The sequence below is a fragment of the Nesoenas mayeri genome (genome assembly GCF_963082525.1).
Source record: "Nesoenas mayeri genome assembly, chromosome: 5".
In the NCBI taxonomy this organism is placed as follows: domain Eukaryota; kingdom Metazoa; phylum Chordata; class Aves; order Columbiformes; family Columbidae; genus Nesoenas; species Nesoenas mayeri.
Window position 1 is genome coordinate 52,876,353 of NC_137548.1, and position 25,802 is coordinate 52,902,154.

The following is a 25,802-nucleotide window of genomic DNA, read 5'->3' on the forward strand; positions in this document are numbered from 1 at the left end:
TTATTGCCATGTAGTAGTTTTTAAATGGGGAAGGAAGACTGTTACGCAGATCTGTTTGAGAGTTTTGATGTCTTCTTTAAACAACAGGTTCTTTTTTTCTAAATAACATTTTCCTAACCTTTCTCCCAATATACTATTTATGCAGATTTAAAAATATATATATATATAGCTAGTGACAATGGTCATTAAACAAAACTATATCCCAGTAAAAGCAAAAAACAGGGTATTTTGATACTGAACCTTGACTGAACAGTTTCAAAAGCTTTTTTAAGGAGCTTTGCTCCGAAGTCCATGAAAGGCTGTTTTTCTCTATGCCTCTCCTCCTTTCTCAGTTTTCTGCATGTTGGAGCTGATGGCAGCTCACAGGGAGCGCAGGCAGAGGCAGCTGCTCTGAGGAGGATTTAACAATCAGGCAGGAGGAGGTGCATTGGCACGTGGTGGGGACTACACTTCCCGAGAGGCCCCGCTGTGGCCATGCCTCCCTTTGGTGGAAACTCAGGCTTTATCAAGAGCTGGAGGGACCAACTGACAGCTCTCACTGGGGACAAGCAGTCATGAGGCCGAGGTGTGGGATGAGGACCACCAAGTGCCAGCTGCTGGCGACCAGCCTCTGTGTCATGGTGAGCAGGCGGGTTTGGGGAGATCTCTGCAGAACTGGGGTGAACTGTTGTCTTTCCCACACCCGCTCGGAGAGAGCCAGTTTTTCCCACATTCTGTTTTTTGCGGGTGGAGGGCAAGCAAAGCCAACTGCCTGGGTTATCGTTGCACCCTGGGTGGTTATCGCCGGCCGCCAGCATTGCCCCCCCTCCACTGATAGACTTCTGGTTTCTCAGGGCTGTCACGCCACTGCAGCTCTTTCACAACCTGGCGGCTGTCTCGAAGCAGAAAGGAAAGGTTGCTGCTGGCAGAATGGGTGGTTTTCAGGAAAAAAATGTTACTTGCTTCTGTCTCCTTGGAGCAGAAGAGGGAGGATGGAGCTGCTGCAGTCACACTTGTTGCTGGGAGAGTGGTCAACTGCAGGTGGGATCAGTGAGGATACTAAGTGTGTATGTTGATGGAAGTGTATTTGTGAGACCCGTGGATCCACACTGCAAAGTGGAAGTGATTCTAGGGACCCTTTCCAGCAGCTCCTGAAGCAAATTGAAGGGGACCTTCTTGACATCTGCTGTCAGAGCTGATGGGAAATGGTGGAAACCTGGGAATGCTCCTCCTGGACATTTTCAAGTTTTATGTGCTTGTTGCTTTTGCACTTCATCAATACTTGAGAGCTTAAAGTAATAATAATAATAATAATCTGTATTTAGTTCAAAGATAAATGGTGGCTTGGAAAGAGTGTCATTAAAAGGTAATGCCTTATTTTTGGCCACATGGAATTTATAGTTTGTCCAAATTTCAACATTTCAGGACCACTGGCTGTAGTGGTCTTCCAAATAGCAGAATATGTCATTTTGAGAAAATCAAAGCAGGATTGCTACCAAAGGTGTTCAGAGGAGATGCTAAGGCACAGCTGCTGTGGATGTCAAGGATCACATTTTTGCTGTTGGGAGGATTTTAGACTGGTGTTTCCCGGCTATCTGAGTTCACCGGTATTGCACTTAGCATTTTGCTGAGTGTGGACTGAGATACGCAGTAATGCACAGAATGAAGGATCAGTAGGTGCCACAAATTATGTTATTCATAAGCAGAAAATTCTATGGTTTGGATGCATTTAGTCTCTGAAACTATAACTCTCCAGCAACAGCTGTTAGCCTGCTCTAGAAGAAAATGTGGGGATTATGTTGACACTGAGCTGTCACATTTAATGCAGGGATAGCTGCCTTGTGTTTCCATATTGTAAAGGCACAAAAGTATGAAACCTTATCTTAGGAGCTAGGAGTGGCCTCACATCTTGTATTTTCCAGGTTCATTACAGTATAGTTGTAGCTATTTTTAACTGTCCTGCTGTTGGTGCCTCTGTCCCAGCTCTGCCACTGGTCATGCCACAAGGAGCCCTGCCCTAGAGCCAGGTGCCATCAGAAATGCTCCTTCTCCATCACCTGGACTTGCTCTTGGCAACATAGAGGGTAATGTGCTGCTAGTCACCCCGTGCCTTAGGCATACCAGTGCTCTTGGGGATGGGACAGAAACACGGACAGCCCAGTGCATGCTGCAGAGACAGAAATAAACACAGATTACTTAGAGTAGTGCAGGACTCAGCTCTTTGCACTCTACGTTAGGAAATACAGCCAACAGCAGGCAATGGGACTAGCATTGCAAAGATCAAAGCAGAGAACATCATCCCTGACTGAAACCACTGTTGAAGCTGTCATCCCTCAGAACTGCACGTACATACTCTGTAGAGTGGGGTAGGACAGCACAGGTGTGGGTTTTCTTCATGTGGTTGGAATTTCATCCACAGACACTGGCCAAGAGACCGTGGGCTGCATGGTGTCACATGCACACATTATGCAAGGGAGAAATAGAGCTTTAGTATGTTTAAGTGTCTGGGGTTTGTCCTTTTACGTAAATTTAGGGGTACATACAGTGGGCTTCAAATGATCAGGCTGTCCGCATCTGTGTGGGGCTTGGGAGTATCCATCTACACGTCAAAGCTTTGTGTGCGCTCAGCAGGAGCTGCTGCCTTGTCAATCCCTTCCCAATAACTGTATTTTCCAGCTGCTGGGGTTGTCCATTGCCACGCTGAGCACAGTCACCCACTACGGGCTCCATTTCACCCTCATCAGCAATATCTCCCTGGAGAGCAACTCCTACAGGTTCATCCACTACGCAGGTACGTTGCAGTCACATCTCAGTGAGACTTTCAGTGAACCCAGGAGCTGTAAAGTTCCCCAGAGCAGTTGAAGGAAGTGCAGAGGCATCACAAAGGATGCATCAGGGCTAACACAGTCCCACAGACACTTTTTCCTGTATCAGACCTGCTCACCTGGCACTGAAGGATGCTGTGGGAGCACAGGGCATGCAGGTGCTTCTGTGTTCACTCCCGTCCCTCTGTTCACTGTCTCCCCATCCTTCCCTGGTTCTGCACTGAAGGCTCAGCAGGACCTCAAAGTTGAACCTAAAGGTGCGGTGGGACTGGAAGGGCCCTGGGAGCACAGGGAGAGGAACTGTTATAGGAGTTGAAGCAGAGCATAGAAAATTGAGGCTGGGAGGAGAAAAGCACAGAAACACCTATTTTTGGAGGAAATGTGGGGGTTTTCCCCTACACAAGGGAGAAATATAAACTGAATCTTGGGTACAAGTTTAGAGCAAAGAGATGAGAACAACCCAAATGCTAAAATATTCTACTTGCCTCTGCTGCTTCTTCCAAGATATAGTCTGAGCTTAAACATGCTCATACCCTTTCTAGATCCTGGTTCTCAATTTCAGTTTAACAAGGCAGGTGTAAAGACTACATTAGCCCAAAGCTGAAGTACGGCTCTTGCCCTTTCCTACACACATCAGGGATTATATAGATTGGCACTTAACCCAGCCTTGCAGGCTCTCCCAGTCACCCATCTCCAGCAATGCTTCCACTTGCTTTGCTTGCAAGTGTTAACCCTGCATGGTTAGCCCTGAGTGAGGGCTGCAAAGCCCATTTCAGTGGCTGTGGCCCCTGAGCCCTGCCCTGGGGTACCGGCTCTGACCCTGCCTTAGCCAGAAGGAAACTGGAGGGCGAGTGTTGCACCAGATTAGGGGCACACAAAGTCCTGATAGGGGCCATGGGACAGCTGCTGCATGTCAGCACCCCTCATTTGGGAGGATCCTTATCTGAGTGCCAAAACGATTGACAGCTTGTGGTCTGTTGGGTGGGCCGTCACCCTTTTAGAGTGCTCTGCTGGAGCTGTGTGAACCACTCAGAGGTTTACAGCCCTGCCAGACAAGAAAGTATATACACATGGGGGGTAAATTATAAATTATAAAACATTTTGAGTTCTGCAACCTGGTCCTCGTGGACCAGCTCCCCAAATTGCCCTTTTTGGCCCTTCTCCAGGCGAAAGTATCAGACCCTGTTAGCCCTGAAGTCTTGGTTTCTGACCGCAGCTCCCATGTCCAACTTCCTTCCAGCTTTCTACTTTGGCATCTGCCTCAGCATGACCTTGATCCTCGCAGCCCTGCTGAGCTCTGCTGCCACGGTGCGGGAATCGCAATGCCTCACTGCCATGGTGCGTATCTGGAGGGACTGCCTGGGAGGGGCTTTTTGTAACCTTGGGCTGATACCCTTGAAATGTGGTGCTGGGGCCTGGTTTGCCTTCTGTCCAGGAGTATGCACGCCTAGGGAAGGACATCCTGTTGCTGAATGCTGTGCTGCAAAGGGACATTTTTGTAACAGGCATGACTCTGCAGATCTGCTCCAGCTGAGGATTGCATCCTTCTGCACCTTGTTTCTTTCGCCAAGGAGCTGTGTATGCAGCTTTCAGAGTAGGGTCAAAGGGAGGTGCTTATGTGCCAAAGAGATAGCAGCGATGATGATTCCTAGCATATTTTTTTGTGTGGGGAAACCTTAGTGCAATTTTGAGTCCCACATTGTTCCTCTGACTTGTGACAGCAGAGTTAGCCCACATCATCCCTCTTCAGTCAAAACATCCACTGCAGTGGTGGTGCAGGACATACAAAGCATGGCAGCAGGCACAGGGGCTTGGAGCTGGACCCTCTGTTTCATCCCCAAAAAGAAGGTGGAAGGGTACCACAAGAGGTGAAATGCTAGCTTTCTTCTCTCCATCATCCACAGTTAAGTGTGCTTTTGGGCTTGGACCGTGCCAGCATTGGTAAAGAGGACTGTGAGCTCTGCTCCATTTAAAACCACAGCCTGCACATAAAGCTCAGTCTGAAGTGAGCCACTTCCAGCCTCAGGACTGGAAGGATGAGTGGAAAATGCTGCTCACTGCATGTTTGCCTGTGTTGTGTGAAGGGCAGTAGTTAACAGGTAGGTTGCTGTGCATGGAGCTGTGCTTAATACGAAATCATTGCATTGTTGTCATACATAAACTAGCTTTTAAGAGATATATCTAATCTTTGTAATAGGGGAAAATGATACTGATGGTGGAACTGAGAAGCAGACACCTTTAAAACTTAGTGTAAAGCAGCTACTGAACTTAATGTTTTCACCTTCTCGATATACGGTCTTCCTCTTTCTAGGAAGCTCAAAGCAGCCTTAGTGACATGTTTCCCATGCATACTGCTAGCAGAGTATGCATAGTTCCCCTCTCTTTTGCTGAAGTATTATTTAATGTGTGCCTGCAATTACCACACCTAAAACAACAGATGGGTATGTACAGGCTAGGGGAGATTGTCAAGGCTGTCTGAAAACAAGCTCCTCTGTGATGTTTATTTGGTTGCCTTACTCTGTGTACAGCATGGTCAGTGACATGCCACTAGGTAAAAGAGATTGTTTAAATTATAGCTGTTTCCTGAAGGCATAGTTGAAGAAAAACATATCCTGTGCAGTCCAGCATTGCTGTCCTCCTCTGAGAGCCATCTGATGATGCTCTCCTTTCCTCTTGCTGTGGAAGTGGGGACAGGCAGGTCCTTTCCTTCAGCCCCCCATAGACTCCCCTAGCCTGGCTGGTTTGGTGTAACAGCCAGGCTCTGGCCACCAAAGAAACCCTTCAATGGCAGAAACCCCGAACTAGCCATCTACTTTTCTCTGTGGCTCCTAGGGCATCCTGTTCACTTTGCTTTAACATTTACAGCTTGGGACCTCTGGGGGAGGTGGCCGTCTTCATTTTGCGTCTCTGGTGTTACCATTGCACTAAACACACGATACCATTTCCTTGTGGGAAGAGGAGGAAGGGTGCAAGGTGTTTACGGCGAGGCCGTGGCAATGAGACATCCAGCCCACTCCGCTCTCAGCAGGGGATAACGGGATGCCGCTTGGTTGCCTTGAAGCTTCGTTTCCACCGCCTCCGGCAGCGTGGGAGGGCGTGTGGAAGTGCAGGGCAGAGTGCAAGGAGTTGCAGGATGCAAGGGGAGAGGGGCAGCTCGCACCCGAGCGAGGGGCCGCTTCCGCGGGACCGGCCGGCACGAGTGATCCTCCGCCGCTGGAGGGAGATGTGGGCCCGCCGAGCTCCCCGCTCCCGTCCCGCCGAGCTCCCCGCTCCCGGGCCCGCCGGGCCGAGGCACTCGGCACCGGGAGATGCAGGGGGAAATGCCCTGTGTAAGGGAGCATCCAGCATCGCCATTGCAGGGGGTGCGGGGGTAGCATGTCCCCAGGCCTTCAGAAATTAACGGGAGGCCCTGGGAAATACCCAAGAGCTGGTCACCAGAAATCTTATTCTCTGGTCCTCCTTGTTCAAGCAGCTCATCAGCATCTTAAATCACCTAGGGAAGCTTTGCTTATTCCTCCAAATTGTCCCCCCTGTTCTAACTATCAGTACCTTACAGCAAGGGCCAGCCCGTTGCTTGTTTTCCCAGCAGTTCCTTCCCTAAACTCACATGTAATCTCTGATCCGCAAGCAAGCAAAGCAGGCAGGGAGACCCAGCCCCTGATGGCTGCGGTGAGGGATAATCACAGGCCCCTGTGGGGCTCTGGAACTTGGTGTTGCGTCCTGTCCTGCTGATCCCCGCTGGGCTGCAGCTGGCAGAAGTGTTCAACCCCCCTAGCTTGTAGGGGTTTTTTCTGCCTGTTAATAGAGAGGATTTTTCACCTTCTTCTGCTATTGATTTTAAAGAACTTCTCCTCCCCTGCAGAGCATGTGTCTTGTTTAGAAGACCATTTAAATCACTCTTTAATCAAAGAGGAAAGACACCAGAGCATTGGTGCCTGACATCTGTGGCTGTATAGGAAACCCAGCCATGCTTGAGGGATGTAGCTAATCCACCACAATGCCACTTGGTAAACCAGCTGCCCTGGGGAAATGCTAGTGAGGATGCAGACAGGCTTAGAGGAGCATTGCCCTGATCACTGAGCTGTTGAGTGGATTCCACCTCCTTTTTGTGCCTCAGTTTCCCCACTAACTTTTTTTTTTTCTTGTCTACATAAATTACAAGCGTTCACCTTGCCTGTGTATCTGGAGGCTTGTGTGCATACAGGGGAGGGGCCCCAGTCTTGACAGGCTTTACTGATGCTGTTCTAATTATGGTGATGGGTGCACAGTGGTTAGAAATCACAACAGGTCAAATTGGTTGAAGCACACATATCTCAGGAGTTCATATTGTAGCTGTGTTAGAGGCATCACCACACCAGATAGGTGCCACTGTGCATCCACTGACACTTGCTAGGAAGCTATTTTCTAGAGAGTAACTGAGAACTTAAGGATTAAAAAAAAAAAAAAAAAAAAAAAGAAGAAGTTTTGAAATCTTGGACTGTTATCCCCGAAGCTCCCCCTACACAGGGAGAGTAGTGGCAGGTTTATTGACTGTCCTTCAATTCTGGCAAGCCCTGCTTTTTGGTGATCCATGGTCCATCCTGCATTCAGTCCTGAATGTAAACATCCTGCAGCTCTCATGACCCCTGAAGACCATGTTGCTATTGAAGGGGAGGAGAAGGAAAGAAAACTGCAGTTTTTCTAGTACTGCTTAAACAAAGCAAAGACTCTGGCTTCAGTGAGGTTTAAGGCATCCTGTGCTGATATCTGGTCAGATGGAGAGAGAAGAGTGAAAAAAAAAAACAAGATCAACCTGCCAACCAGAATATCCCAGCTGAAATTCTTACACCTGAACTTTTCAGCCTAAAAAACACTTGTCTAGAGGAAAATCTGTGTTCAGGATGGAGTAGCTGTTCCAAGCACTAGTTCCAAACAATTTCTGCGCTTAAAAAGCCTCAATGAGTGCCCATTATAGCCCAGTTTTTTATGGAGAGTGATGTGCCAATAGGGCCAGCACACAAGCTGTTTGCTTTACTGTTTCCAGGTGTATCATTGTAGGCAAACATGTAAAGGGTCCTTAATAACACAGTAGTGCACTTCAGCATCTTGCTTTTGCAATTTATGTTTCCTGTGCTCTCCCTTGTGGTGCAGCGCTCCCGTGCAAGGCATCTGTGCTCTCCGGGAAGCAGGCACAGCCAGAGCTGATGTACTCAGCTGGAGCCAAGCACTGATTCCTCTTTCGGACTGAGGTCTCTCACTCATGTTTGTTATGTGGAAAGGCAAAAATATCATGTGCTTTCAGATGAACTGGGTCAGGAAGGGAGGGGTGCAACCTGATGGATGCAATCTGAAATTAGTTCCCCCCTTCTCCACCCCTGGGCTGTGAAGTAGGTAGGGAGCTGGCCCTTGTAGTGGCCACAGCAGCACCAAAAAGCAGTTGGAGCTGAGCAGGGAACAGATCAGTTCCCTCTCTGGGAGTGTAGGGGTTTGGCAGAGCTGCTGAGCTCAGTCTTAGCAAGAGGATCCCTCCCTCTTCCACGGCAGACCAAAGGGGAAGCACCAGAAAGGTGACTTAAAAGATACACCCGCCAACAGACAAGATGCTGCTTCTGCAAATTCTGCCAAGTTTCTCAAAGACAAATTGTCCCTTGCAGCAAGGATGGAAACAAGGTCATTCATAAAAGAGTAATTGATGTCTGGCTGGTTACAGCCCTCTGCATGGCTGATGTGGTTGCAAAGGGAGCAGGCAGCAGCTCACGGCCAGCTCCAAGGAGATCCAGGGGGCTGGGAGATGGTGAACCAGCCTCGACCCTTCCACATTTCGTATGCTAACTCTGCGTTGCTTTTTTCTTTTACTTCCAAATGTATTATAATGTAATTAGAAAGTTGCTCTTCCAAAGGCCTTTTGGCTGGGAGGGAAAAAGTAGCGTATAATTCATTTATAAGATGTTCTTGGAGCCACATAGTTGCTCCACACCAGCAAGATGGAGGGGGACCTTTCCGAGGGGCTGCGTCTTGGTATTTCCAGGCAAGCTAGACAGAGAAAAAGAGGGACCTGATGCTGGAGGTGAAGGACTGAGATGTGGGGTGGAGCAGAGGAAGGGAAGATGAGAAGGATTTTAATCTGCTGGGGTTGTAAGTGCTGGAGCTGGTGTGGGAGGGAAGGGAGAGCACAAAGGGAGAAACGGAGGTGGTGCCACTGGCACGCTGCTATTCTCACTCTCCAGGTTCATGGTGGATCCTCTCAATTAAAGCTTTGCTGTAATGATGTGCAGAAGAGCTTTCACACCGCTGTCAGTGCTGGGTTTTTTTCATCTGCCATTATTTTCTTTTTTTCTTGTCTTTGAGCTTGATTTTGGTAAAAATGTTGACTTTGTCCGGGGGGGAAGTTGTTGGAGGAGGTGCAAAATGCAAGGTCTGGTCCTAGTGAGGAGTAACCTGAAATGCCTGTATAACTTCACCTCTCCCCGCTTCAGTTTATGCTGTACCTGCAGGGGCTGAACCACCCACCCCAGCTGGGTTTGGGCTTGGTCTTTCTATGCTTTGGTCCATAGCAACTCACTCTCCATGCTCTTCCCCATCTTTGCTACTTGTATACCCCTTGTCACATCAGCATTTGATCGGACTTTCTCCTCCTTTAGAGCCCCAGTTCTGTTATCCTATTTCAGCTTCTGGCAAGGCAGCAAGTGATCTCACTACCTGGCCAGGCAGCTGTCAAAAAAAATAAAAGGAGAGAGCAGACATATGTAATTTAAGGTTTTTCACAAGAGCCATACCAGGGTGTTCCTCAGCGTCTGATGCAGAGCCTGAAACAAGGCAGCCCTGAAAGAGTGCGGAAAGCAGGCAGCAGATGGACAAGAACCAGCAAAAGGCAGTTTGTTCGCATGTTCACGTTCATTTCCAGCATTTAAAGTAACACATTTTCCTTTCTTGCTGCATATGGAGGTGTTTGGGGCTTTTTTTTTTGTTTTCAAGCCATGCTTTTTTAAGCAGAATTTTTTTTGTGAAGCAGAATTGGTAGCAGCAATGCTATTCTTCCTCTCCTTAAGCTTAAATTTGATAAACTTTCATGAAAGATTTTAGCCTTTTTTTTAAGTTATTTTGGTTATATCATATTATTAAAACACTCGTAGAAAAAAAAAATAAAAATAAGCTTCAGTCAGTTGGGTAATTTTCCCCTGCTACATAATTTTGTATTGAAAGAGGGACAGTTGCATGGAAAAATTTGTAAGGGCATTAATTTTCCACTGGTGCTTATTCATCATCTTTTGCCATTCCAAGACTAAGCTGTGGATTCATATTTGATGAGCCCATTTTGCTTTCAAACATTTCACAGGCGCTTTTTTTCTTCCTTTTTTAGTTTTGTTGGGGTTTTTTTAATGTGAACAAGATCCTTTGGTCCAGCTGTCACAACAGGCAAGCGCTGTTTACATCAGGGTTTTTTTTTGGATCAGGTTTGTTCAAATAAAGAGACAACACATCTAACTTCCAGCTTTGCAAGCATAGGGAAGAAGGCAAAAGTCAAGCCTCCTCTTGCATTGTTGCCATTATTGTTTAAACATTTCAGGGTCAGTTGCTGGCCTTAATTATATTTCTGACGTCCTTTTGTCTAACTTGGTTGGTGCTGAATTAAGGAAGGCGGCTTCGTCATCCAGCTGCCACCTTGCTCTCAGGGTCCAGCTCCTTTTCCAGAGCAGATTGCTCTTCATCCCAGTTTTTCACTTCTTTATGGACTGTTCATCTGGATTTTCCCCTATTTGAAATGGATAGCTTAGTTTTAAACATGGGGAATTGAACCCTGTGAGTAAGGAGGTGCTATTGTGTGGCACAGTCCTGCTACAGAAGAGGAGCGTACTGTAAATATAATGTTTTTCTCTCTGATTTTTTTTTCCAAGAGGAACAGTCAAGTGTAATTAGAGGTCTCCTGTTGGTGAATCACATCCTTATCTATCTTACTTCTTTTAAGGAAGCAGAATTATGAGGGATACTAAAAGAAGGGGCTAATGAGCTTTAACTTTAACTAAACTTGCTCAAACAAGCATATTAAATGGGTCCCAACAGTGTTTTCAAATGGGTATTTTTCTCCCCATGCTGTAACTGATGGTACTTTTCCCCTTTATCCTCAGGGATTTTTGTGTTTTGCTCTGGCCTTCTGCGGATTGATCCCAGCTGCCTGCTGGAGATACATGCACAGCACGGAGGTAAGCATCGGCTGCTAGGAAATACCACCAGCATCTCGTCAGATGGAGATATTTTTGTAGCAATGATTTCTCCCATAAAAGGGACATCTGGTGGTAATAAAGCCGTCCATGTCGAGGTCTATCAGATGCACGCTCTGTTGCATCTGTCCTTTGCAAGAACAGGGCCGCCTTCATCGGCTGCCTCTCCAATGGGGTTGTCTGAAGGGATAAGCCATGGAAACCCTCACGCAGGACAAACACTTTGTCCTGAAGGCAAAACAAAATGCAGCTCTCATTTTAATTAGCTTTGGGATTTTATTTTGCAGAGGATGTTCATTTTACTTGAGATGACTGACTTTTGAAAAGTCATTTCCACCCAGCTCTGGTTCCTGCTAACATCAATTATTTATTCTAAGGCTGTGGCAGGTTGTGACTGTTCACGTTGTCTCTGGCAGTGTCCAGGAGAAACACCCAGGGGGCATGTTCATTAACCGGCAGCAGTGGCACAGTAAAAACACTAGTGTGAAAATTGTGGTTTGGGTCACTGTCATGCTGGACCAGGAAGAGAAGTTTGTATGAGGTCAAATTTGCCAGAAAGCGGGGGTTTTAATTGATAACCCAGAGCTTTCTGGTGGTGTGGTAGATGATGTTGGAGACGCAAAGTGCTTGGGAAACTGAGTCAAGGCACACAGAGCTCCTGAGGGACAGCCCTGTGTATCACAGTGGGTACCCTTACCCTGGGGCTGGGGTGCCCCTGGGGCTATGGTACCAGGCTGCTGGGGGAAGCAGAAATTGAAATTAATTTTTAGCAGCCTAAAGAGGATTATATTTTTTTTAACCCTTTCCCAGTCTGATATAATTTGCTTTTTGTATATTTATTTCTCTTCTCATTCAGAGGGATTTGTTGCTGCTTGGTCTTAATTCCCCTACATTAAAAAAAAAAATAAAAAAAATTAAAAAAAAATTTGAAAGCATTTTGAAAGCAGAACATAGATACTTTGGGCAAGTATCCAAATGATCTAACAGTAATTCAGATAAGCATTTAGGATTTTGATAGACATTTCATGCAGCACGTTGGTCCCTGTCTCCATTTCGTTCCTCCCCAGCCACAGGCATGTGCTGCAACCTGAAGTGTTCTGGCCAGCGATAAGGACATGGGGGATATGAAACATCATGCCAGTGGATTAGGGTCATGTTGATGCTGCCAGCTCATCTCTTTAGGGCTACAGATGTTGTGGAGGACTGAAGAACAGTGTATCAGGAAAAGAGCATCAGAAGGCATTTTGTTCTGTGCTGGAGGAGCACAACTGCATCAAAAACCTGGAAACTCAATGCATGCTAGAACTGCAGGAATTGCACTTGTTGGGGACAAGAAGCCCTGTCCCATAATGGTTCAGTGTCCTGTGCAAAAACTAAAATCCAGTCCTTCTGGAAGCAGAAGCCTGAAGGGCAATATCAAGGCTAAGGGGAGGGGTAAGGTTCCTGCTTCTTCAGAAAGTTTGCCCAGAGCTAACCAGTGGCCACAATAGTTGAAAATCCTGTGAAATATGCAGATAGCTATGCTGGATCAGACCAAAGGTACCCACTCCCAGACAGGCACACCCGCTGTTTGCCAAGCTAGGGGCATAAACACCCAGCGAGCACAAAGCAATGCTTTTTCAGGTGCCAACAGCTGGAGGCGCAGGTGCCTGCTGGTGGCACCTCCTTGTGCCTTTGATGCCCTCAGTGGATTTTTCCTCCATGAATTTGTCCAGCTTCTTTGCAAACATCAGGGTGAGTGCTGATGGCACAGCAACATCTTTTATCTCTACACTTACTTGGCTGAAGTGGATTCAGAGCTGAGGTACCCACGAAAAAGAGTCTTGCCACAGCCTCTGGATATAGTTTCCCTGGTTTCAGGCAAAACATGCTAACAATTTAATATGGAAATATTTCTGTGACCAACACAGAAGGGAGACCCAAGCACAGTTTCCTTCTTCTGCAGAATTTTGTAATGAGAGATTGAAACAAAAGTTGTGTTACTGAAGGAGAAATAGCACCAGAAAATCTGTTGGTCTTGTGAAATTGCATTATCCAAAGAGACTATTTAGTTATTCTTTTTACTCCACAAAGGGGGAGTAAGGTATAAAAAGGTCACAAGAAAAAGTTGTATACTAAGTTAATACCAGGATGTGCCATTCAACAAAATATTTTGCTGAAAATACTTAGAGGGGAATGACTTTATGTATGTCTTAATCACTACACCTGGTTTTACTTCAAATTATTATCCTGTTTTTTTGCTTTGATTGCCCTACCCAGAAAGGTACCCACGTGTTATGGTTAGCTTCAGTAGTTTGCTGGGTTTCTTTAGGCAAAACACTTTCTACTAGGCAAAATGAGGGGGTTTTGTAAAATGTTTACTTGTTGGGCAAAGAAAAATAGCAGCATTTCTGACAACAGAAAAATTAAAATACCATTAGAGATCCTCTTTGGTTCCACTGCTTCCTAAAATGCAAACAGAAACAGGGGATAATAAATGAGGAAATGTTTAGTTAGGGTTAGGAGAGTCACTTACAAAACGTGGAAATTCAGTTTTGCTTGAAAGCTAACCTGTCTCACCAGTGAGAGAAATGCAGATGAGGGAGAAATGCAGATGTTAATGCCCCTCTAGGACAGAGAGATAGTGCCATGGTACGGAAAACTGAGCGGAGCAGAGGGAAGACACCTGAAGTGCCATTATAGAGCAGTTTGTTTGTCTATCTTTCTCAAAATAAAGAGCAAAATTAAAGCAGGTATCCTCCCCAGCCTACTGCATGTTGATTCTGCCAGAAAGAGTTAATTGTAGTAATATAGGGGAAAAAAAGAAAACTCAGCTAAATTGACAGGTGTCTTGTAAGCCTGATGGGATGTACACAGTTACCAAGAAAGGAAGGGAACTTGAGGACATAAAACTAATTATGGATGAACATGCCCATTGCAGGTGCCTCTGAGAGCACCAAGGGGCTATTACCCTCATGTTCATAGCTAAACTGAATATTTGCGTTTCTCCCATGCAAAATAGGTTGACTTTCCCATGAAACACCAGGCAGAAGATCAGCCTGTTCCATTTGGAAATGCCAGGTGGGAGCTGGCATCAGTAGAGCCGTCCTCTCCCTCCCCACGGGTGAGGTGCCGAATGCTGCAGCGCACGGCGGAGCCCTCGCTCCCTCTGGACCCCAGGGGCGGGAGGTCCCTCCTGCACCCAACCATGCCAGATGCTCTCAGGGGTTTACTCCTCTTGATTAAATTTAAATATATATATATATATATATATATAAATTTTAAAAATCTATATTTCTTTCATAAAGCAGACCACTCTTACAGAAAATCCACTAAAACGGAAAAGCCCTATTTTCAGTTGAAAACTTGTTTTGATGATTGTTTTCAAGAGGCAGTAGCTAGAAATGTCATTTGAACATGATGAAAGCAAGTTGCCGGTTTTGCCTTTGTGATTCTTTCAGAGCCATGTTCACAGTACCTCTTAAAGAGAAGCTACACAGGACAGGGAAAAAAATAAGTTATTTGTAAATATTTGATATTTTCAGACCTGGGCACTGTAAACAAAATGTGAATCTTCTCATTTCCCATTCTTTTCTGGTTTTGAGACCTTCTGTAGTTCCTGAACCAATTCTTTCAGACAGATGCCATGTGTTTTAATTTCAAGTTACCTGCATCCCAAACAGACTCAGGGTCACCACAGTCTTTATTCTTAAAATAACTTATACCATGCATGCAAAAATCATGAATCTGAGATTTATCATGCTTTATCCTAAAAGGGTAGATTTATTATGTTTTACCTTCTGTTCAGTATCATAATCATTCTGCTCTATTGAATGGGTTTTGAGAGGTCCAGGCCTCCTTCATACTGCCTTCTGAGGCTGGTTTGCATCCATCTGCATTGAAATACTTTTAGCAAGGAACTAATAACCTACCTATTCCCAAAATGTAGTTGCTTGGTAGGTTCTGCAGAGCAAATGGTGTACAAAATGGGGAGGAACAAATAAATCAGAGTAACATCCCAGATCCTCTACCTGTCTTACCAGCACGTGTAATGCAGCCTTTCTGTTAGGGTCTTCTCCTGGTTTACAAAAACTTTGCCTCTCAGCCAATGGCACCAACAGAAAAGGTGCTGCTGTGACCTGGAGAGGTGTCAAAACTTTCCTGGGCAGGTCAGCTGCTCAGAGGAAAATCTGAAATTAAAATAATTGTAATCTGGAGGTTGTTGAAGTAACTTTTCTCCTGCTAGCTATAGTGCTGAGCCATTCATATGTCAGTATTTTCTATCTTGGCTTGTTGCTGAGCCCCACCATCACCTGCAGCACCCAACACTCCTCCTTCCCCTCTGTTCCATCACGCTCTTAAGGCCACGGCTCCAGAAACAGCCCAGCCTAGCCCCTAAAGCCCTGTGAAACTCCAGTGTGCTTTACTGCCTGGCACAAATCACTTGAGAGAATCAATCCCTTCCCACTTCTGACCCAGTTCAGACAAGGGTCTCCATGAGGATAAGGACCACATTTGGTTGCCCTCTTTATGGGCCATTGGGCCAAAATATGGTCTTGGTGGGAGATGTGGTCTCGGTAGGAAGGTGTCACAAACCTGTCTGAGGACCAACAGTGTTGATGCAATCAAAACAAATGAGAGATCGACATACAATGGAGAGCAGGGAGGATAACCTGTATGCAAGCACCTTTGATGGAACAGCTGTGGTAACCACAGAAATATCGAGGTTTTCAGCTGGTTTTCAGCCACATTAGGAAGACTTGGCTCCTGAATCCAAAGAGCTGAGTCTTGTTTTGCAAAGTTATTTTTATGGCAGCTCCTTTCCCACAAACCACTGCCTGTTCAGGGGAAGTCTCTTAGTCATTTCCAGCACAGCCTAATGCAGCTGGGACCTGGGATGTGGAGAAGGATGTAGGAGAGACTTATGCCACATCTGGCACAGCTGGTGCAGGAGGCTGCTGCTTCTTCCTCCTGCTCCCCAGCTTTCCTTCTCTCCTCACCCATTAACCACTGCTTTATAAACTTGGAGGAAAAGGTAGCTTTGCATTTGTGGTATAGAAGATTTTTGGTATCCTTGCTAGCCAACACAAAAATAGGTTTGGGGGTTCATTCTGGGCCCTGCTGTGACAGAGGCCAGAGGAAATTCAGTGTCATGCCATCTTCTGCTGTTCCTCTTCTCTGCAGCAGCTTAGAAGATCCTTCCTGCAGCCCTGCGATCTGGCCCTATAAGCTGGTCAGGATGGCAGGGTGAAGTGACAAAAATAAAATTGCTGCAATGTGGAAGGAATTTTGCAACAGAATGAGCTTTTTAATTACAGATACTCATTCGCAGGTAAATGTTAGCTTAAAACCAATTAAATTGTGATTTCCCAACTTAGGCAAAGATTTGAAACTAAGCACTGGTGCAAATAGTTGCCTGTACTTCTGGTATAAAGGCCCGATTTCCCACATCCTGTAGATGAAGGTGTCACTTGGATTTGCACTGGCTGCAATGATGTGGCAATCTCTTAATCTTCAGATGGTCTGTGAAGTTGCTGGGTGATTTCAAATGCAGGTTCCACCAGGGGCTTTTGGCTCCACGTGCATAGAAGGCATTAGCCTCTTCACGTTACACTGCATAATACTCAGAGAATAAATGTGAGGATTTAGCTTTTTATGGGATGGGGAACACAAACAAGCCATGCACACTCCGTTCTCCTGCAGTCTTGCTCTGCTTGAAACTTTCTCCTTTGTAAATGAGCAAGGGGGCATCATTTGATGTGATGATTTGCTAGCAGAGCCTAGGGTGCAAAGCTGGGATTGACAGTTGCAGCTGTTAAATAACAAGCATGGCTACACCTGGAGCCTGATCCTGAAAAGAGCAGCTTCTTTATTCTTCCCTGCATATGGGATCAGTGCTGGTCTTCTGTTTGTGGCTGTTCCTTCTAACCAGCACTTTTGCAAAGTCAGACACAGCATTGTCTGGGTTGCCAGGAAAAAAATCCTGGTTTTGTGTGCTCAAAGCCAGCATGTGCACTTGCATTACTTGTTTTTGGAGGTATGCAAGGAGTGACCCAGTGCTTTCCAGGTAATTTCTTAAATGGAACTGTAGAGGTCCTTCCAGCAGCAAACCCAGTCTGTGTTTTTTCCAGGGCATGTTTGTTTCTGTCACTCATGCTAGCAGTGTGTGTTGGGACAAACTGCTACAGGGTGTAGTCCATCTCATCTGAAGGCCATGTTTAGAGGCAGGCTTAAGTCCTAGAGATTTCAATTGGATTTTAACACAAGCTGAAGGTGTGTTCAGGTGCTTTTGAAACCAGACCCGAAGCATACTGGTAGCTTCCTTTTGTTTTCTGGTTCAGTGGGGCTGGATGGGGATTGTAGCCACTCATGGGGGTCTTTCAAGAAGCATTTTGAAAAAGCAGTGATTTGTCTTCCAAAACACTGTGAATAATGTGATGTCCTCCTTGTTCTTGCTGTTATTCTGCCAGGCACAAACACTTGAAAATAAGCACCAAGCTTTTCCCAGTCTCTGAACTCTATGGGAAAACCAAAAAAGGGAGAAAACCCTCCCCCTTCCTTAGTGCTTTTAAATATTGTGACTCTTTCCTAGTTTTAATGTTCTCATCGTGCAATAACAGCCTGCTCCGCCCAGCAAGACTCTGGTCTCCTTTGTCTGATGTGCCACACAGGCATTTGTACACATGGGTTTTATAATTCACCACTGGGCTGACACTGAGTCTGTGCAGCCCCATTTCTGCTGCTTTCCGTGGCAGAGCATTAGCTGGAGCTCCTGTCTCCAGCAGTGTCATCTGAAGCCACTCAGATGGTCACTGTCACCATGGCATATCCAGCCTTCACATGGCTGCAGGATGCTCATCATGGCAGGGCAGCCACCGCCAGCTCCGTGGTGACAGTGCTGCCCTGGGGCTCGTTCTATTGCTGATACAAGTCTTTCTAAGCTAAAACAGTTTTCAGTGTTTTTCCAATACTTTTCTGTTAGGAAACAGTCTTGCCTGGCACTGGTTTCAAGAACTGCATGTGAGAAAAGGGGTTTAGTTGGTTGTTTGGGGTTTTGTTTTTGATTCTTTAAAAAAGCACACCCCTATACCCCCAAGAGGACCTTGATACACGGAGGCTGGTGTCACTCACAGCTTTGTGAGGCTTTGCTTTTCCTGAAATTTTTGTTCCACTATGGTTTTTGCTCTGTCTCCTTCTGTGTATTCCCTCAGTGATGGAACAAAAGATGGTCAGAGGTCCTTTTCTGATACCAGAAAGTGGGGGGAAGTGCATTTTCATTTAAGATATATATATAGAGAGACAGAGAAATGTAAAATCTGTATCTAGATATTGGAAATAAAAGGTGAAAACCATTTAGCTAAAAGCCTCATCTGGTTCTTCTCGCATCAGCAGGCTCCAGTGGCCGCCAGCAGTCAGAGGGGAGCTGCACCTTCTTAACTTGTGCAGTTTTTAACAGGGGAGCTCAAAGGCTGCTTTGGTTTGCAGCACTGGCCAGATTTCTGCAGCTGGGATTGATCTGCTTCAGGGAGGCTGGAGAGGAGCTGATGTGCTATTGAGGAAATACAAAGCTGTAGCAAATTGTAATGACTGTGTTAGATATAACAATGAAAGCCCAGTCGAGCATGGAACAGGGGAAGCCCATCTTACCATGTGCTAGATCCACGTGGTGGGAGTTGCTCTGAAACCTGGCTTAAAGCACTCAGAGTAGTTTTCCCTCCTCTGTTTCACTGCAATTGCATCATTGCTTTATCCAAACCAAGCAATTCTCCTTTGTGACATGTGGTGAACACGTGTATTTCTGCACACCATAGAGGAAAGGCGAGACAGAGATAGTGAAATGCAGAAGTGTTTGTCTTACTGGAGCAAGGAAGGATTTCGAGTTGGTCAACCATTTATTCCAGTTTCACATCTTAACTGACTAACTTGCAGTTCATATCTAAGTGAGGGGTTCTGCGGTAGCCACTGCTGAAGGGATATTTCTGAGTGATGGTAGTGAGCACATCCCTTTTGGCGACACTGAAAGAACATGAAGTGCTGAGGTTGCAGTTTCTGCTGAGGCTGCGGCACATGTGCTGGGCTTGGTACCTCAAAGGCCCAGAGAGCCACAGCAGAGGAGGATCCTCCTTCTGGTTGCCATGCTTGCCTTCCTCCTCTGCTGTGTCAAGAGTTTTCCTGTTAAGCAGAAAGGAGAAATATGGATTTGTCTTCAAAACAATCCTGATAGCTCCTTTCACAGTGTTCTCCCTGAGCTCCAGCTCTTCAGAGACATTTTTGGACAGTGACTCTTGCAAAGATGGCTCACTGATTAGGCCTCAGACTGTTCTCGGTACAAATCTACATCAGTTTTTCAACATAGGTTGAAGCAACTAGTTCAGGTTGCCTGAGCATGGGTATTCACTGGCAGTGGGAGGGAAATTCATTGACAATTCTGGCTTGCAAAGGGATCAGGAACTAAAGGATGACCTCCCTGTCTGATCTTTCTGTTCCAAATCCAGTTACAGGAAAAAATTATCCTTAATCAATAACCTAAGTCAGTTTTCCTCTTGAATGAGGTAAGACTGAAATTTGTTTTAGTTTCTAATAGCCAAGGGAAAAGATGCTAATGGCTTAGAGTAAATGCCTTCCTGCAGCCATAAATTCTGCTTCTTGGGGGATAAAGGATATAGAGGATGATAAACAATCTCAAAATTCCTTCTTTCTTTTACTTTAAGTGAAAAATCCTACTCTATTGAGTCAGCTGGAGTCAGCCACATCAATCTCTGTGGTGATTTTTCCGTTCGTTGTATCCAACAAGCCATCAATATCATCCCTAAATAAATGTTTCATTAAGAAATGCAGACAGAAACGGGAAGCAGCAATTATTTGACTAATTTAGAGTTGGAACATTTCACCCAGCATCTTCCAGGAAAAGAAAGACTGTAAGGTGTGACCTCCATATCACTTAACTTGGAGATTTTTCTTAAGCAAAAGCCCAGCTGATGCTTCATCTTCAGCTCTTGGAGTTTTTTTTACTGACAAGCACCACAGGCACAGTCTCCTTCCAAGGGAAAGCTTCATCCAGGCATACTCCTCCAGCAATGGGTCACAGCATGTCACTAGGAACAGGAAAATCCACTGTGACCATAATAATGCTAATGTCTGGGGGGAGTGTAAGACCTTTCAAAAAGAAGCCCAGACAGACTTCCTCTTCTCCAGCTGTATGGTCCATTATGTGCTAACTACTGTCTGAGTTAAGCGATGGGGCACAGCTGTGGTTTTCTTAAAGCATGTTATTAACACTATCAGCCTAAGCACTCAAACTCAAAAGGCATCCTGTTGCTTAACCATGAGAGAGAGCACCCTCATTTTTTTTTTCCTCCAACACCTGGTGTAAGAAACAGAAAAATAAAATTATTTTGAGGCAATGAACTGAAAGTTGCCTGTGAGTGGAGTGTGAGGTGTCAATCTGCTGAACAGGGCACAAAACAGTGCTGCAGTCTAGCCCTTCACTGTGTTAGGTCCCAGACCAAAGGAAAATATAGGGATTACTTACATCTGCTAGGTCATATGATGTTGCAAATAAGGACAGTTCATGAAACCACCTGGTGACTTTGTCTCATGCTTTCAAGTTTTATTTTTTACATCATTAGGCATGCATCAGTTAGCATGCCATTTTGGGCTGGATAGATGCTGCCATGTGTGACCAGTGCTTCAGAGCTTGGCTGCAGCTCTAAGTATAAACATAACCCCATTCCAGGCAGAAAAGTTGCTAAGATGATGGTCTTTCAGTGTAATCTTTCTTGCTCTTGAATGTCTCCTTGTTAAACCAGACCTCTCATATGTTTGGTGGCATGATTGCCTGCACAGAAGCAAACACCCATTGATAAATACTGAGATTTATTATTTTGTACTGACCTTTGAAATATTTAAATGAGAAAGCTCTCTGCAGTAATCTTTGAAAGCAGATCACCACATTGTGTGAAGACAGTAATTCTCCCTCTCCAAAATCAAATGATCTGAGAAAAAATCAGAAAGATTATGTAGAGGAACTACAGTCAATTCACTCTTTTAAAAATGCTTTTATAGTTTGATATTCTCTTACCAAGATTTGAATAGCATATTCAGGTAATAGCTGGATATAATTGCTAGATAGAAATGCTGAGAATGATTAATCAGCAAATTGTACTCTTAGGCTTGCCCAGACATGCATTCTAAAAGGAAATTATTGCTATAAAACATTTTACGCTTAATCATTTGTGCTTTCAGTTCTTGGAGACTGCTTGACAAAATTTAAAAAATCAGTAAATAACTGAGAAGCCAGCTCACAAATGAGCTCAGAAAGAGAGTGTAATTGAAGTAATCTTTATTAGTCATTATGTACCTGGAGATTACCCTCATCATCATCACCATCACTCTAGGTGAGCTGGCCATGATATGGTCACCATTCATGGTTTCTTCCCTTATTGTTTCCAACAGTTGGAATAATTTTCTGCCATAGCTTTGTAATGGCAATCTTGTTCCTTCCATTCTTTCCTTTCCACTCCTTGCCTTCAAACAGCCTTAGGTGCAACGGTCGATGTCATTGCGTGGTACTTAAAATAATAAGGAATGTGCAAATGTGCACCACTGCATCAGGCTGGACCTATCCTGGTCAAATCGATCGTTTTGTGAGTTCATGCAGCTGCCAACATCTGGGCAGCTCGCGTGCCATCCTACCAGGGTCTTTAGTATTGCATGACCACCTAAAAAGCTGCTGAGGAGGAGATCTGCTTCAGTTGGGCGCTGAGGCTTGTTATCAGGACAAAACCCAAATAATCATTGACCTTCCTGCACAGTGAATTGGTTCTGGTGGCGCGGTCAGAACCTGCTGTGCTGCTAGGGAGCCTGTGATGGTCTTTGCAGATGAAACATCACGGGAAAAAGTCTCATCTTGCCTTGGTTTAAGTTGAATATAGTTGTAAAGTAAACAGACAGATCTGGCGCAAATTCCCTGCAAAGGAGCATTTTTGCCAGTTTTCATGAAGCTTTGGGGCATGTGTCCAAGTAAGGCAGAGGGCTTAAAAGTACCTGTCCCAACATTTCCTGGCCCTGTGTTCAGTAGACCTTTAGAAGTAGTTAAAGTTCAGTACCGCTCTCAACCCTTGGACCCTTGCTTGAACCTAGCAAGTTACTTGAACCCGTTCTTAATTTTTTTTTTAAGTTATCCAAATTCAGGTCTTTTGGAGTGAAGGCCAGCATCCTGAATCTAATTATAAATGTGAAAAGGCAAAAATTGCACATGCAGAACCATTATTCTGTGAGATCCATATGTATGTTGTCACAACACAAAATAGTTTTTATTCCTGGATCTGAGGCTAGAGTTGGGATGTTCAAAAGGTTAAGAAGACAGCTGCTCTGTTCTTCCTTCCTTCCTCAGCAACACAAGGCCACAAGAGGAGGTCAAAAGATTATTATTTTTTGTCATTATTCTTAATCCAATTCTTCAGTGGAAATGGACACTTGTTATTGAATCATTTTATTTAATTGGTGCTACTGGAAAGCTAATTCATGTCCCACAAGTAGTTAGAAAAGCTTGGTTGTTTTCCTTTTTATTGGAGTTCCAGGTTTTCTCGGGAGAAGGGTGGTGCACAAGTCTGCTGATGATCTTGTCCTACTGCTGCACCCACCCTGCTCAATGCACTCTGGTACACGGGGGTGACAAAATTAGTATCCTCCCTCCTCACTTGTGTGGGGTAGCTCAGCACCCTGCACATTGCTATGGAGGACTTTTACCTTGTCTCAGAGTATCTGTGCCTTGTCTGTCATCAGACATGTCTTGTTAAAGCTGGGTTGCTTCTGCCTCATCTACTGATTGCTGTGTGGCAGGTGATGGGGCATCCCGAGGGGCAGAAGCTTTGCTGCAGATAAATCCAGAGAAAACCCCAAGCCCCTCCACTTCTTTGACATGTTGATAGCTGTGGAAAATCTGCCAATGTCAGCCTTTAAACCCCGTTGCTGGTGGCGCATGGCCAAGTCGGATATAAGTAATCTTCTCAACCTACCTCTCTACCCTCCCTGGTTATCAGCTTCTGTTAGTTGCTTGCATTTTGGACAGCCAGAGGGGTAGAGCAATACTGCAGTAACGGCTGTAATCACCTCGAATGACCCCGGTTTCGCCCCCAGGCACACGGCATTGGGGTTTTCCTCCCCTAGAGTAATTTCCAAGCACAACCCCTTAAGGCTGAGCTGAAAAGCCTTGCTGAGAGATGGCTCTGCTCCCGGAGTGCCCGTCCCTCCCCACGCAGCCACCCACTCCATCTGTCTCACAGATCGATTTTCCCTCCTGAAAGCCAAGCGCTGCCTGCAGACCTGCTAAGGTGGGTGCTGGCGAGGAAGCGAGGGAAAACAAAAGGGAGAAATAAGGTTTTGACTCTAGGCACTGAAGGCAATTGTCATATATTTTTTCCTTTGAAACCCAAGTGGGAGTTGGCTGGGATTTGTCAAGCTGGGAGTTCTCACACATTTGATAAATATTTAGTGTCTGATTCACCACTGAATCACTCCATTATTTTTTTGGCTCTATTCAGAGGAACTCCTCTGTCAGTGGGATAAAGCCAGACATCTGAGGTCCTCTCACCTTTTAGTTTTAGCATCTCACAGTCATGTGTGCCTGTCCTCACAGCCCCCAATCAGGAAAGGGAGACAGTGTCCTCCCTGTCCAGCAGAGAGACTTGGAGACACAACAGTCACAGGCACCAGGAGACACTCTGACCCTAGATCAAAAACCAACCAAAAGCTCCAGCCATCAGCTGGTGAGATCCTGACATGATTCTGAAGGGTCCACATGTAGCAGACAGTGGTACACATGCAGCATTGCAGCCTCTCTCATGGGACTTGCCATGCTGGAGATGCCCTTTGGTGTGTGATGGGTTGTACACTGCTGCATGGTAATCATTTAATAGCTGCACTACTTGTCTTCCTATACCTGGGAGACCTTTTGAGGTGATGCAAGAGGAGCATATTTCCCTTCAAAGGTGACCACAGTCAGTGTTTTGCACATAAAGATTTCTGCTTTCATCGCAGGTGGAAGACAGCATGATGGATGTGTACGATTTTGTGTACGAGGAGGTGAGGAGGAACTCCTCCAGCTTCAGGAGGCATGAGCTGACTGCTATCCATGAAGCAGTAAGTTGTCTTTCAGCCTTAACAGAAAGTCTTGCCCTGGGGTATCTTCCTGGTGGTTTCAGCAGGCTGGGGCTGATGCCTGTGCTCTGCCTTGTGGATGCTGCAATGCCATTTTCCTTTGGGAACCGACTCCTCCAGCCCACTGTAAAGTCCGCTTTTCCCTTCCTACTCTTCCTTTCCCAGGTTTGACCAACCAGATTATCAACAGGAAAAAAGTGTGACCTACCTGAGCATCGCTCTGGTGCAAGATCTTCAAAGCTTCCACACTGTAGCTGATATATACAGGGGGTTTCAAAGAGGTGGACCAAATTTGAAATCACTACTGCTTTGAAATCAGGTCCATCTTTTTGAAACACCCTGTATATTGTCTGTCTTAGCAGACTCTCTGCTGTGCTCCCTATCTGTAGTATGAGAAAGTGGAGATACACACCTCTGGTGTTCCTGGTCAGGTAGAGGTGGGGGGGAATTCCACGTTGTCCAGCAGATGTGAACTCGGTTATTTCTGTTTACCCTTGACCCTGTGGCTGAGGAGTACTGGAGGCTACGTGGCCTCTTGCAAAGCTGGAGGCTGCTAGCAAGCTCCCAAAAAACACCACCCAGGATGCTGTTGGCACAGGGGACTTCTCTGTAGCTTAGCAGGTGTGCAAGGGTGGTTGCCCAGAGCACAGGGAGGATGCTTGCCCTCAAAGCCACAGGAGATGAGTGAGGATGTCCCCTGTGGTAAGAAACTCCTGAGTCCCCGCTGTGTGAAGGAGCTGCATCTCCTTGCGCAGCAGGCCCTGTTTGGGTAGTGAGTTCATGGCACACAGCAGGGCTGGACGGGAAGGCCAGCTCCACTCGCATGTTTCCAGACACCTCCCACACAACTCCCTTTATCATTCTGTGTTTTCTTAAGACATCGTAACAAGTACTTTCCAAAGCTGCTTTCATCTGTGTTTCTCAAAACACAGAAAAGGGCAAATGTTTCTCATTGCAACAATGGTGGTGGCCCTTAGGGGCATGACCAGGCATGGTGGTCCTTGCTCTGCAGGTTTACGGAGAAGCACACCCAGAGTCTTCCTCGGCAAGGAGAACCAGGCATGAAACCCAACTTCATTGGTTGCTTATGTTCACCACTTTCATTGATGGAGAAACAGCCCTTCTACTCCTATTTTTTTTCCCCATTCTGCTAGAGCTCCAAGCTGGCCGATTGACCTTGGTTATAGGAAACCAGCTCCACAGTGGCTGTTGCTGGGGAACTCTCCCAGCCCATAACAAGCACTCGAAACATGACTCTGTGCATCCCTGGGTTTTCCAGAGCAGCCTCTGTGAGACATGGTGTGACCATGAAGAGAGGGCATGGCCCCAGCCCAAGGCAGCAGTCCTGAAGAAACACGGACAAGTTTGGGGCCAGATTCAAACCTCTCCTCTGAATTTAACCTCCATTGCTGCAGTTGTTGCTTGCATACCTACATGGTTCACCCTTTGCAGCCCTGGTTTTGCAGCCCTGGCTGGGCCAGCAGGGAGGAAGGGTGGCCCATGGCCAGCAGTCGCAGCAAGACAAGAGCCCCAGTGGGCAGCTGGCAGGCCTCTCCCTCTCTTCCAGTTCCTGTGCTGTGGGAAGCACTCTCCATTTGGGGACACGAGCAACGTTGAGCACAAGACATGCCCATCCGGCCAGATACGCAATGCAGGACAG

General features: G+C 45.9%; 1 protein-coding gene across 2 annotated transcripts in view; it reads left to right on the top strand.

Annotated features, from left to right (window-relative positions):
- The first annotated feature begins 488 nt into the window (after positions 1-488).
- Positions 489-25,802, top strand: part of TSPAN32 (tetraspanin 32) — a 31,054-nt gene continuing 5,740 nt past the window's right edge. The window contains exons 1-6 of one of the 2 annotated variants that reach the window (XM_080346064.1): positions 489-620; positions 2,656-2,770; positions 4,045-4,142; positions 10,910-10,984; positions 24,023-24,124; positions 25,710-25,802. In XM_080346064.1, the coding sequence (XP_080202190.1) occupies positions 555-620; positions 2,656-2,770; positions 4,045-4,142; positions 10,910-10,984; positions 24,023-24,124; positions 25,710-25,802 (549 nt within the window). In that variant the 5' untranslated portion in view covers positions 489-554. Of the gene's footprint in view, positions 621-894; positions 1,021-2,655; positions 2,771-4,044; positions 4,143-10,909; positions 10,985-24,022; positions 24,125-25,709 lie in introns of those variants that run through there. The other variant, XM_080346063.1, reaches the window with a different exon arrangement.